Here is a 12470-nt window from a genome sequence, read left to right as displayed (position 1 = left end):
AGTGATACTTTTTTACCATTCTTATAATGGTAATTTGTGTCTTTTCTCTTTTTTCTTAGTCTCCTAGAGGTTTAAAGGACACCTTATCTAGCATATGCTTACCCATCGGCTAGATTTGCTTATTTGATTGAATTTTTTCTCCCAAAGAATTAGCTCTTTGTTTCATTTTTTTCTCTATTTTTTGTTCTACATTTTATTCATTTCTATTATTATTATTATTCTGCTTGCTTTAGGTGCATTTTGTTCTTTTTTTTTAGGTTCTTAAGATGTACATTTATCTACTATCTATTTCTATGTATTCACTCATTTTTGAGACAGGGTCTACCTCTGTCGCCAGGGTGGAGTGTAGTGGTGCGGTCATGGCTCAGTGCAGCCTTGACCTCCTGGGCTCGAGTAATCTTCCTGAGTAGCTGGGATCACAGATATGCACCACCATGCCCAGTTAATTTTCTTTAATTTTTTTAGAGACGAGGTCTCCCCATATTGCCCAGGCTGGTCTTGAACTCCTGAGCTCAAGCAGTCCCCTCCCATGTTGACCTCCCGAAGTGCTGAGATTACAGGCATGAGCCACCATGCCTGGCCTGTTGTCTGAAAGTTTTCTGTTTTCCTAGGCAGCGTCCTTTCCTGATCTCTTGGCAAGAGAGAGCAGGGGTTTGTTGGGACTTTTTTTTTCTTGTTTGTCCTCCTTGGTGTTTCCAGCTTCTTCAGCTCCAAGTCTAGGATATATGAGGCAAAAGGAAAACCCAGAATTTGCCACCACGTCATTTCTTGAGTCCCAAGGTCCTTGGTAGGTCTGTCTTCACTTTACCTTTTGGTTTCTTTACTTTTTTTTCTAGACAGGATCTTGCTCTGTTGTTCCAGCTGGAATACAGAGGTGCGATCATGAATCACTGCAGCCTTGAACTCCTGAGCTCAAGTGATCCTCCCACCTGAGCCTCCTCAGTAGCTGGCACTATAGGTGTGTGCCACCACGCCTGGCTATTTTTCTTCTTTTTTTTTGTATAGAGATAAGGTCTCACTGTGTTGAACAGGCTGTTCTTGAGCTCTTGGACTTAAGCAGTCCTCCTGCCTTGCCCTCACAAAATACTGGGATTATAGGTGTGAGCCACTGCACCTGGCCCCTTGTAGAATCATTTTATCTTTGTTTCATATGTAGCGTCTAGGCTGTTCAGTCGATTTACTACTTGGAAGAATAGGAAAAGTACATCTACTCAGTCTTCCCAGGAGAAGTTGTTCTCACTTTTGACTTTTGAAAGTATGGTAGACAAAAGTAGCAGTATGTCAGATCAAAGATGTCAAGTCACATCAAATCAAAGATCAAAGATAGAATCTGCAATCATTTTCATATAGAAACTTTGACAATTATAACCAAATTATGTATACCCATAAAATAAGCCATCTGTGCAGCAACATTGATCTGGACTATACCAGGGGCTTCTGTCCTTGTGGGAATACGAAAGAAACTAGACCTCTTTCTCTGTAATCTCCTTATCTAGTTGGGACAAAAGACCAACATATACAAAATAATCACAGGGAATTGCTAAATTGCCCTGCAGTCTATTAGAGATGCGGTGGCAGGGGGCGGAGCACGATAAGTGTCATCAGCAAATATGGTCAGATTGTAAACTAATCTACTTTTTTTCAGTTTTATAACTGAAGGTCCTCTTGGGGTAGTTTGTGTTTGTTTGTTTGTTTATTTGAGAGAGAGTTTCGCTGTGTCACTCAGGCTGGAGTGCAGTGACGCGATCTCAGCTCACTGCAACCTCCGCCTCCCAGATGCAAGTGATTCTCATGACTCAGCCTCTGGAGTAGCTGGGACTACAGGCGCGTGCCACTACGCCCAGCTAATTTTTGTAGTTTTAGTGGAGAAGGGGTTTCACCATGTTGGCCAGGCTGGTCTTGAACTCGTGACCTTAGGTGATCTGCCTGCCTCAGCCTCCCAAAGTGCTGGAATTACAGACGTGAGCCACTACGCTCAACCTTGGGGTAGTTTATTATACAGATTTGTCAAATGTAATTCAGTCATTTTATTTAAAGCCTACTATGTGCTAGGTCACTGTGTTTAGAACTGGGATATGAATATTAGTAAAATGTACTCCTTGTCCTTAATGAGCTCTCAGCATTAGTTGAAGTCGAGGGTGGAAAGCAGATATAAGAAGACAAAACCTTAAATTGCAACAATGCAGTGGGACACATGTTATGTAAGTGTAATTAGGCTTACGTAGACGAATTTACAGGAATAGAGAAATAAGAGGTCAGAGTAAAGCCATGGAGAGGTGATGACATTTCATGTTTGGAAGATGACTAAGGACACAAAAACTCACAGCTGTGCAAAAAAGCCCATGTAAGGGAGCTCAGTAGAGCGTGTCGGACATGGGGTTACATTGAGGTTCCAGTGTGTAGGATGTGTAACTGTATACATTGGCCACGAACCCAATTGGTTATTTTTAAGTGTTTATATTTTAATAATTTGCACTATTCTTTGCTGTGGTTCAAATTCATTGATTTTTATCATGTTAAAATAAGAAACGTCTAGATGTTTTTTAAATATATTAATATTCTTGGGTTGTTAGTGGGTGGTATATTCAGTAGATGGTAAATAAATGACCAATTTTTCACTGAGACACTGACTTTCTATACCTGCATATATGTACCTTGATTTTTAAAGAATTTTGGATAAACTTGCTTGTGTTTGGCACAAAGAGAGCACAAAGTAGAGGCCTTAAAGTTCTCTTCAGCTGATATAGAAAGAGGTTATTTTGACTGGTCTTTATGGTCTTCAGCAAAAGAAATTACAGTAATCACTGTTTTGGGGGAGCTAATAATTGAAGGTAGTTTAATTTGAACCTTCATTTGAAGGTCGTTTTTCCCCATATATGTCTATGCTCATTAGCAAAGGATGTAGTGCACCTCCCTGACTACTTTAGGATTTCCTTTTCAGATTTTATTTAACTTGTTAACCTCTGGAATGCCTAAAATTAAATAAAAATACTGTTTTGAGTTTATATTGAGCTATGTATTTTGTCTGTGTGTAATCTGTTATATATATGTATTGTATAGAGTTTATATTGAGCTGTATATAATAGCCAATATTTGGGGCTGTATGCTTGGAACATTTTTAGAAAAATATTCTATTTTGATTATATGGTCCAGGAATTAATCTCATTTTAATTTTTCATTGCAGATGGAGTCGGGTGGTACAGTTTTGAGTACCAACTGGTCTGATGTAGGTAAAAGGAAAGTTGAAATCAACCCTCCTGATGATATGGAATGGAAAAAGTACTAAATAAATTAATTTGCTCTCACTGTATTATGTATATTCACCTAATACCCGTTGTGTATTGATATTGCATTCTTGAATTTTGAACACTGAGTATCTTTTTGAAAGATTATACCTCTTTACCTCTTTGTGCTTTAGAAATTATTTTCCTTCAAGTGTTCAAGTCTAATGAAGAATGAAGATAACATTTTATCACTTCTGTCCTTAAAGATTTCAGACATGGTGAAACTGAATAAAGCGTATCACTTGCTCCTAGATAGATTCATTCTATCTAGTTGTGGGGATGGAGAAATCTTTAATGGTATATTTTGGGTTATTGCCTTATTTTTGATGCAGTATTCTGTCAGTAATTTATTAGATCTGGCAGCTTTGGGTGAGCATAGATTTTTCACCTTCAGTGTTACATTGTGTTTGCTTTTAAAAACTGCTTTTGAATGGAGTTGTAAATACAATTTTTCTATGAAGACGTTTGGTTTATTTACCTTTTTCTTAAGTTTTTAATGAGAACTTTGAGAAATTATCACAGGGAGTTCCCATTTAGTTCTTTTAATGGGAAGAATTTGTAATTTTAATTGCACTGAGATATTTTGGTCCTTACCTTGCAAATTTCTGTATAAAACATAGATACCTGAGTTTTAACACACTGCAAGTTTATACTAAGGGTAATCTGCAAAGGTGGGGCAAAGAAGGTTCTAGGAAAGCCCAACTCCACTTGCTGCTTTTATCACAGCAGGATTCCTGAAATTACAGCATTGGTGGGTTTTTTTGGTGTGTTTTTTTCTTCTTTATTAGAAAATCTCTGTTGTCACGTCCCCATGATTACTTTGGTTTCATTGGTTTATGGTAACTGCTGTGAGTAAATTAATGTGTATATGTTTATTATTTACTCTGTGCCTAGAATATATAGATATCATGAAAATACAAAAAGTAAGAGACATGATTATTAACTTCAAAGAGCTTATAAATGTAGCAGGGAAAAAATAACATTCATGAAGGAACTGTGTAAAGACTGAATGCTGAACTCAGCATAAATACACTTTAGGGATAGGAAAGTGTTCTGTGATTAAAATTGTTTACAGTCTAAGCTGTTATAAAGTATAGGCTATGGATGACCCGTAGATCTGACTTTGTTTTCTCACCATAATTTTCTCAACTGTAATACCCCAGAGGTTGGTCTCAGCTCTGTTAGATGTCAGTAACATTTTTATGGCAAAGCACTCCCCTGTACCATCAGAGCAGCGTGAGTGGGAGGCAAACAGGTCATCATTTCAGCCTCCAAAACAGTAGGAATTCAGCTCCTTCCTTCTAGTCCTTTGTTGTGGGGTGTAGGGGAGTTACTAAGGAAAGTTTCAGTAGGGTGATACCAGATAGTGCCCAAACCTGTTATAGTTTGGTTAAGCATTCTAGAGTTTTCATGTGTCCTTTTGTCCACTTAGAGCTACTAGATACATTTTTTGTTCTTGAACACTGAAGGAAAAGGCAAAATTAAGTTTTTGGTTGGATGGATTTCTAAAGTTTTCTCCTTAGGGAAATAGGATAGTGACTTTTGTATTCTGTGTGTTAAATTTTCTCAATACCAATAATCCTAAGATGAGGAGGAAGGCTATTGCTGCAGAGGCATAGTTGAGGACGTACAGCACTACACCAGAAACAGGAATGCTTAGCTCTAGCAGATCTTCTGTCATTGCTGCCTTCATAATCTTCAACAGGTTTAGGCCTTTCTTAGTTCCTTTGTAAATAATCCATAGAGTCTTAAGTGTTATAATTAAAGGTCCATGATTCTAAATACAGAAGCATATTTTTGCTGCTTAACTTTTTCTTTATTAAAAATGACACTACTAAAATAGCTGTTTTGAGCAGGTGCTTTAGCTCATGCTTATAATCCCAGCATTTTGGGAGGCAGAGACAGGCAGATCACCTGAAGTAAGGAATTCAAGACCAGCCTGGCCAACATGGTGAAGCCCTGTCTCTACTAAAAATGCAAAAATTAACCAGATGTAGTGGCATGCACCTGTAGAATTGCTTGAACCGGGAGGCAGAGGGTGCGGTGAGCCAAGATCATGCTGCTGCACTCCAGCCTGGGTGACTCCATCTCAAAAAAAATAAAATAGCTGCTTTTTTAAAAAAAATACAATACTATCTTTGGTTGTTTTTAAAGGACATATTATCTAGAATATGCTTACCTATTGGCTAGATTTGCTAAGTGTTGTGGAATTTGGGATTTTGCTGGTCTAAAGGGAGTTTGTAAAACACATGACTGAAAGCATTATAAAACGCACCTTGTCAAATACATTAGATTTATAGGTCAAGGGAATTTTGAAAAGTAAGCTAGATTGCTGCTCAAGAATCCCACTCTAAAGTACTGCTTTGTTTAATCATTCTAGATAATGGAAGCTTGTAAGCCTCCAGAAAGTTAAAACAAAAAACTTCATTCTGATTGAGAGCCTCTTAACTCTATCCTTATTCGCTGCTATCTCATTATAGCTATTAATTGTTCCCTCTTTGTTTCTAGACTCCAATTTTCATTTCTCAAATTTTGGTTCTCTTAGTGCTCTTAGTAGCCTTTTGTTTGTTCAGAATGTGTATATTTTTCCTCTTAAGTGTTTCCTTTCCCTTTTAAGGTTAGCCCTGGAATACATATCTTTCGTGGTCTTATAGACTTCATCTCTTCTGATTTCCGTAATAATTGGCGCCTTGATGACTCCAGAATTCTCCCACTGTCTTCAAAGAGAATTATCTGCTGCTTTGAACTCTGCTATCTAGTAATCTCGTTAGGTATCTATACCACAAGTTTGAAACATCAAGGTCAATTTTGATAATTTCCTGTCTTACGTCTTAATACCCATTCAGAGTTGATTGCCAACTAACAAACTCAGTCTTTAGCGCTGACACTTACTGGCCAATCTGTTTTCTCTCTATAGGGAATGAAATGGAATGGAGAAAGAGGATAGCTTGCATTAATAACTTAGCTTTTAAGAACATTTTTATTCCTTTTTAAAAAAAGTTTTTAGAGACACGGTCTTGCTGTATCACCCAGGCTGGAGTGCAGTGGCACAATCATGGCTCACTGTAGCCTCCAACTCCTAAGCTTAAGTAATCCTCTTGCCTCAGCTTCCCAAAGTGCTGGGATTACAGGTGTGAGCCACTGTGCCTGGCCCACATTTTCTTTCTTGGCTCACTGTAGCCTTGATCTTTCAGGCTCAAATGATTCTCCCATCTCAGCCTCCTGAGTAGCTGGGACCACAGGCATGCACCACCACGACTGGCTAATTTATGTATTTTTTTTTTTTGTAGAACCAGGTTTCACTGTGTGCCCAGGCTCGTCTCGAACTTCTGGGCTCAAGTTATCTTCCTGCCTCAGCCTCCCCAAAGTGCTAGGATTACAGGAGTGAGCCACTACAGTGGCCCGGTCATGAACTTCAAGTAAATGTTTAAAATGGAGATATATCACAATGCTATTATGAGTTATTTAGATAGAAATGTTAATTTAGTTCAGTACTTAAATATTTTTTGGCTATGCTTTCCCATTTTACCTTTCTCTACTCCCTCCTCAGTTACCTACATATTGGATTAGATTATTGATCTCTGAGATATATCTCTGACCCAGAGCAAAACTGCATATTAATTTACCATCTAATCGGCCTAATGCACTTAAATTCCTTTGGAATCTTTCTTGTTCAGATTAGTGTGCATCTCTCTGAACTTGTAGCTTTACTGACATTTCTAAAAAAAGGTAGAAGGTTTCTAGGTGGTGGTTGTTTTTCTTAGTTCCTAGAGCCACTTACCCTTTGTAACTAGCTCTAAAGAAGTACATCTTTTGCTCATACCTGCTACTGTAACCATATGAGAGTATGGATTTAAGTTATTTCTGCCTAGAGGAACTAGAGAGATGATAAAAGCTAGAAGGACAAAATGCTGGTTTCTGTGCAGGGAAGGGTCATACGTAGTTTTAAATAAAAGGGATCATCTCTTTTGATGCGGTTTTCCATTCTCCATCTGTGCATTTTTTAAATCGTAAGATCATTTTACACCGAGAGATTTTATTTTCGGAACTTGTGGGGAAAATATTGATTTACCTACAAATGTTACTATTTGGAGCCATCCTTGTGTTTTGTTTCTGAGATTAATTTAACTCTTAGCCTCACTTCCTACCTTAGTAAAGTTGCCACTCCAAGTCAGCTAAAATCATATACAATTCTAACCCGTTACTGCAAATAGTGGTTGTGACTGTGTACTAGCATTTCTTATGGACTGGGTGGCACTATCTCATTTTTAATAGCCCTTCAATAGCATCCCATTATTGCAAATCAGAAAGATAATGGGGCCAAAGTAAAGCTCTTTGCCTAAGTCACTCTACTAGTAAGTAATTGCAGTAGCTGGGATTTGAACCCAGACCTGTCAGACTCCATTACCCATACAACTGCAGTCTTCTCATCAGATGTGGAATGAATGATTTTTATTACCGAATCAGCTGACTGGAAATGGAAGCAGAGAATATGCAAGTTAAAGAACTAATTTTTTTTTTTTTTTTTTTTTTTGAGATGGAGTCTCACTCTGTTCCTCAGCCTGGAATGCAGTGGTGCAATCTCGGCCCACTGAAGCCTCCACTTCCTGGGTTCAAGCGATTCTTCTACCTCAGCCTCCTAAGTAGCTGGGGTTACAGGTGTGTGCTGCCACACTGCCATGCCCAGCTAATTTTTGTATTTTTAATAGAGACGAGGTTTCACCATGTTGGTCAGGCTGGTCTTGAACTCCTGACCTCATGATCCATCCACCTTGGCCTCCCAAAATGCTGGGATTACAGGTGTGAGCCACTGTGCCCAGCTAAGAACTAATTCTTATATATGAGCTGGGAAGATATGTTCCTAGAGATCCTCACTTTAAGTAGGAAAGCTTATTAGGAATCCAAATCTCTTGCCTCATACAGAAAGTAATGCAAAGAAGTAGTCTGATTTTTGAGAGGGTGATGTTTTTTTCAAATCCAGATTACAGAGAAACAGTATACCTTTAACAACTGTTGCATGTGTAAGAAGACTGGCACATGATGTCAGTGAAATTCTTTTTTTCCTTTAACTTGAGAGCTCTCATACCAGTTCCGTTGTACAAATGCTGAGATTGTTTCAAGGTTTTATTCCTACAGACATGTTAGGATTTGTGTATCACTGATTTCTCCAATAAAATTAGAATAATTCAGGTTAGTTCCTTTTTCCTAACTTATGTTAGTTAGCATTTTCTGTGTGTGTGTATATATATATTTTTTTTTCTTTTTTCTTTTTTTTTTTTAAATTTTGGCTTGTCTTGAGTCTTCTGGATACTTGGTATGCCTTCACATACGAATTTTCGGTTTTATTTTTACATTGAGACTTCTGCCTATATCATTGACTTTATTTTTTCCTATGATTAAAGGATTCAGTTATAACAAAAAGATGTTTCAGAAACACTACTATTTACCTAAAGGTAATTTTCAGTTTCTTTAGAAGGAGTTAGGAAAATGGTCCTTAATACCTATATGGAGTTTTCTTAAGAACCGTACCCTACAATGCAGCCACAAAAGCTCTAAATAATAAACAATTGTGCATACTATTAATATATATTTAATGCTTTTGTTAAGTACATGAAAAGATAGTATTGCATAATGGTTAAATGCGTGGACTCTGAAGCCATCCTGTTGGGATCATCCTGGCTACATTGCTTACTAGCTGTGTGACAGTGGATAGGTGCTTAATGTCTCTGTGCCTCAGTTTTTGTGTCTTTATAAAGGAGATAATAGGATCCACCTCATGCCTCATGGTCTGAGTTGAATGAATTCATGTAACTCCACAGTTATCTTAATCCAAAAGGCTCAAAATACTAAGGTTTTGTGTGTGAGTGTGTGTGTGTGCGCGTGCGCACATTTGTATGACGAGTGATATAAAACCCAACCTGAATTTATAATATGTATAGTCAGATTTTGCTGCAGAAATATTAAATGTTTAATTATAGAATGCTAGCACTGATCCTGCTGAAATTGTTACAAAATACAGCAGTTGCCCCTTATCTGTGGCAGATACATTCCGAGACCCCCAGTACTGAATGCTGTATATACTACATTTTTTTCTATACACATATACCTATGATAAAGTTTATAAATTAGGCACAGTAAGATATTAATAATAAAATAGAATATACAATATACTGCAATAAAACTTATGTAAACAGTTATTTTTGGACAATAGTTAACTATGGGTCACTGAAATTGTGGAAAGCAAAACCGTGGATAAAGGGGAATTACTATTAATGGTCTATCTATATTGCATTATCTTCTAAAATCCAAAATTCTGACTTCAAAAACTCATCTGGTCTGAAGGTTTTGGAATTGTGTATCTATGTGTGTGAAGTGCAAAGAGCAGTGCTTCATGTAACAGATAACATCAGAGATCCTAGGCTGGAAAGTGTAAATCCTAGAGAAGCTTTTTTTGTGTTGAAAGTTCAGTCTTGCAAGATTTGGAATTCTCTCTGAGGAAAGTATATCAGCCAGTTAACAATTGTTACTGTAATTTATAAAATTTCTACTTTGGAGAGCATAAGAGTTCATGAAAAGTTTTTAATAAATTTTAATAATTTTACTTACAGAGATCTTAGTTATGTAAGTATTGTCAGCAGCACTTTATATAGAGTCGTAAAATAAAATGGTGGCAGAAAATATCAACTGTTTGTAGAATGTTAAGGGACTTCCTTCCGAAATTCTCTGGTTTTCATTTCAATTTCAAAGCTCAAAACAGAAGGTAAAACTATTAGGATTTGTAAAAAATGCAAGGTACAAAATCACACTGTTTATAAACCACAGATTATCTTGTTATTGCCATCAGTGAAAAGAAGCTGATAGACGTTTTCATGAGTTAGTTCATCAATCTTCTTCTTCCCCAAATGAATCAGTGTGCAGCAGATACAAGTGTATAGACATTAATATCGGCTCACTCTCAGCTGGGAGTTCTCACAACTATCACTTTTTACTGATTATCTGTTTTCTAAACTTTTTCTGTGACTTGAATTGACTAAAAGTGAACACATTCATAAGTAATGAGCTTAGGCCGAGGATATATATCCAGTGGGGGATGAAACATGCTTAAGAAAATGAGTGCATTTCCTTGACTTTATTATTATTATTACTAGTTTGCTATTTCAAAACAATTGACAAAAAATTATACTTCACCACAGAGACAGTTGTTGTTTTGTAATGGAAGGAGGAGTAACTTACGAATCTAGACTCTTAGAATCCCAGTTCTGATACTTTAATAATTGTGTGTTTTGAGGGCAAGTGACTTATCTGAACTTTTTTCTTATTTATAACACTGGATGATAACCCTCAGGATTGTGAGGATTTAATAACTAAGTCCTGACTCAAATTATGTGATCAATAAATGCTACTTAAGTGTAAAGTCTTTGATTTATTTTTCCCCTCAGTCCTGTTTAGTGTTGAAATTCTTCAAAGGAGGGTGAGTCTGGCATTTACCTGCTATTCAAGAGTTTTCAGAATTCAACCCCAGCCAAAATTTTTAGCCACGTCTCTTGTCACTGCTTTGCTGTGTACTAAAGCTCCCAGACACACAAAAATCTTTTAGACATAGTCAAACTTTTTCTTTAAAGGACACTTACAGTCTCTATTGCGTATTCTTTGTTTTTAGTGTTCAGACATCTGCTGTATCTGAATATGTGATGTATTTTCATTCCTTTTTCTGCCCCTCCTGGGCATCTCCAGTTTCATACTGATGTGTCAAAACTGAATTTGTATGCTACCTCCAGGAAAGCAACCTAGTCTTTTGCTACTCTGTTACTGACTTTTGTGGCATTGGATTGGGTTATTTGCTTATGGTTGAGTCATCATTGGATCCTTTGATGGAGTCATACCAAAACTACAGTGTGTCATGAGCATGCTTGAGAGTGCTGATCTATTCCTTGTTTGTCAGATCAGTACATTAATTGATTCATTTCTTCCCCTGTGTGACTGAGCTTCTTGAGTGTGGGGGCTGGCTTCCATCTTTGTATGTGTAGCACCTGGTGCATACAGAACAGGCTCTCAGAATTGGATGGATTTGCTCATGGTCTTATCACTGCACAGAATGCCCTTATTTTCTTCCATTCATTCTATGAGACCTCAATTAAAATATCAGTACTCTTGTGGAATTCCCTGCTCCAAGCCCTCTGCTGAAATGCATTGCCACTCTAGTTGTGATGTGGAGGTGCCTCATTTATGCCTCTGTGATCACACCTCATGGTGTCACATATTTTAGGGTTAGTTGCAGCTGTGTCTGTATTACCTTGTGTGTCTTGGTCAGTGTTACTTAAGCTTTGGATCTTTGATACATAGCATAGTGCCTTTCACATAGTATGTACTCAAACATTGGAAGTTATTCATCGCAAACTGTAGTGTTTAAAACTGGTTTTTTTGGTTTTGTTTTGTTTTGTTTTTAAATCAGCCCCTTAAAGTGGATCATGTATTTGTCAATGTAAGTAGAATAGTGATTTGTTTTAAAAAAGATGAGGTCTTGCTTTGTTGCTCAGGCTGGAGTTTAGATACCATTTTTTGGAGGGGTGTCCTGAGTTTTTCAATTTATTTATTTATTTATTTATTTTAAGGTAAGGTCTTGCTCTTTGCCCAGGCTGGAATGTAATGGCATGGTCACAGCTCACTACAGCCTCCATCTCCTGGGCTCAAGCAATCCTTCCTCAGCCTCCTGAGTAGTTGGGACCACAGGTATGTGCCACCACTCCCAGCTAATTTTTAAATTTTGTGTAGAGATGGGGTCTCCCTACATTGCCCAGGTTGGTCTCTCAAACTCCTGGGCTCAAGCAGTCCTCCCACCTTGGCCTCCCAAAGTGTTGGGATTATAGGCGTAAGCTACCGTGCCTGGCTGATTTTTGTTTTGTTTTGTTTTGTTTTGTTTTTTCAATGGAACAGACTGAAGTTTACTTTTTAACTAGGTTAGCCCTCCATTCATAAAAAAGTTATGAGCCCAAATGTTTTGGGTGGAGTACAGGGGAGGCCAAATCTTAAAAGCCAGGCATGGAATTAGGTTTGAGCATATATGGCAATCTGGAAACAGAGAGTGAGTCAATTTATAAGCATACCAGTCTTTGGAGACAAAAGTCTGAATTGCTCCCCAGTCCATTTTTTTTCTGGAATCCCCGAAGAAATTTTGAGAGGTTGAAT

The 12470-nt window shown here is 37.6% G+C and overlaps 1 protein-coding gene across 2 annotated transcripts in view; it reads left to right on the top strand.

Annotated features, from left to right (window-relative positions):
• Positions 1–3550, top strand: part of SUGT1 (SGT1, suppressor of G2 allele of SKP1 (S. cerevisiae)) — a 35685-nt gene extending 32135 nt beyond the window's left edge. The window contains exon 13 of one of the 2 annotated variants that reach the window (XM_011971108.1): positions 3185–3550. In XM_011971108.1, coding sequence (XP_011826498.1) covers positions 3185–3286 — 102 coding nt within the window. In that variant the 3' untranslated portion in view covers positions 3287–3550. The remainder of the gene's footprint in view (positions 1–3184) is intronic. The other variant, XM_011971107.1, reaches the window with a different exon arrangement.
• Positions 3551–12470: the final 8920 nt, after the last annotated feature.

The sequence above is a fragment of the Mandrillus leucophaeus genome, unplaced genomic scaffold (genome assembly GCF_000951045.1).
Source record: "Mandrillus leucophaeus isolate KB7577 unplaced genomic scaffold, Mleu.le_1.0 Scaffold987, whole genome shotgun sequence".
Classification (NCBI taxonomy): domain Eukaryota; kingdom Metazoa; phylum Chordata; class Mammalia; order Primates; family Cercopithecidae; genus Mandrillus; species Mandrillus leucophaeus.
This window is presented reverse-complemented; position numbering and strand designations above follow the sequence as displayed.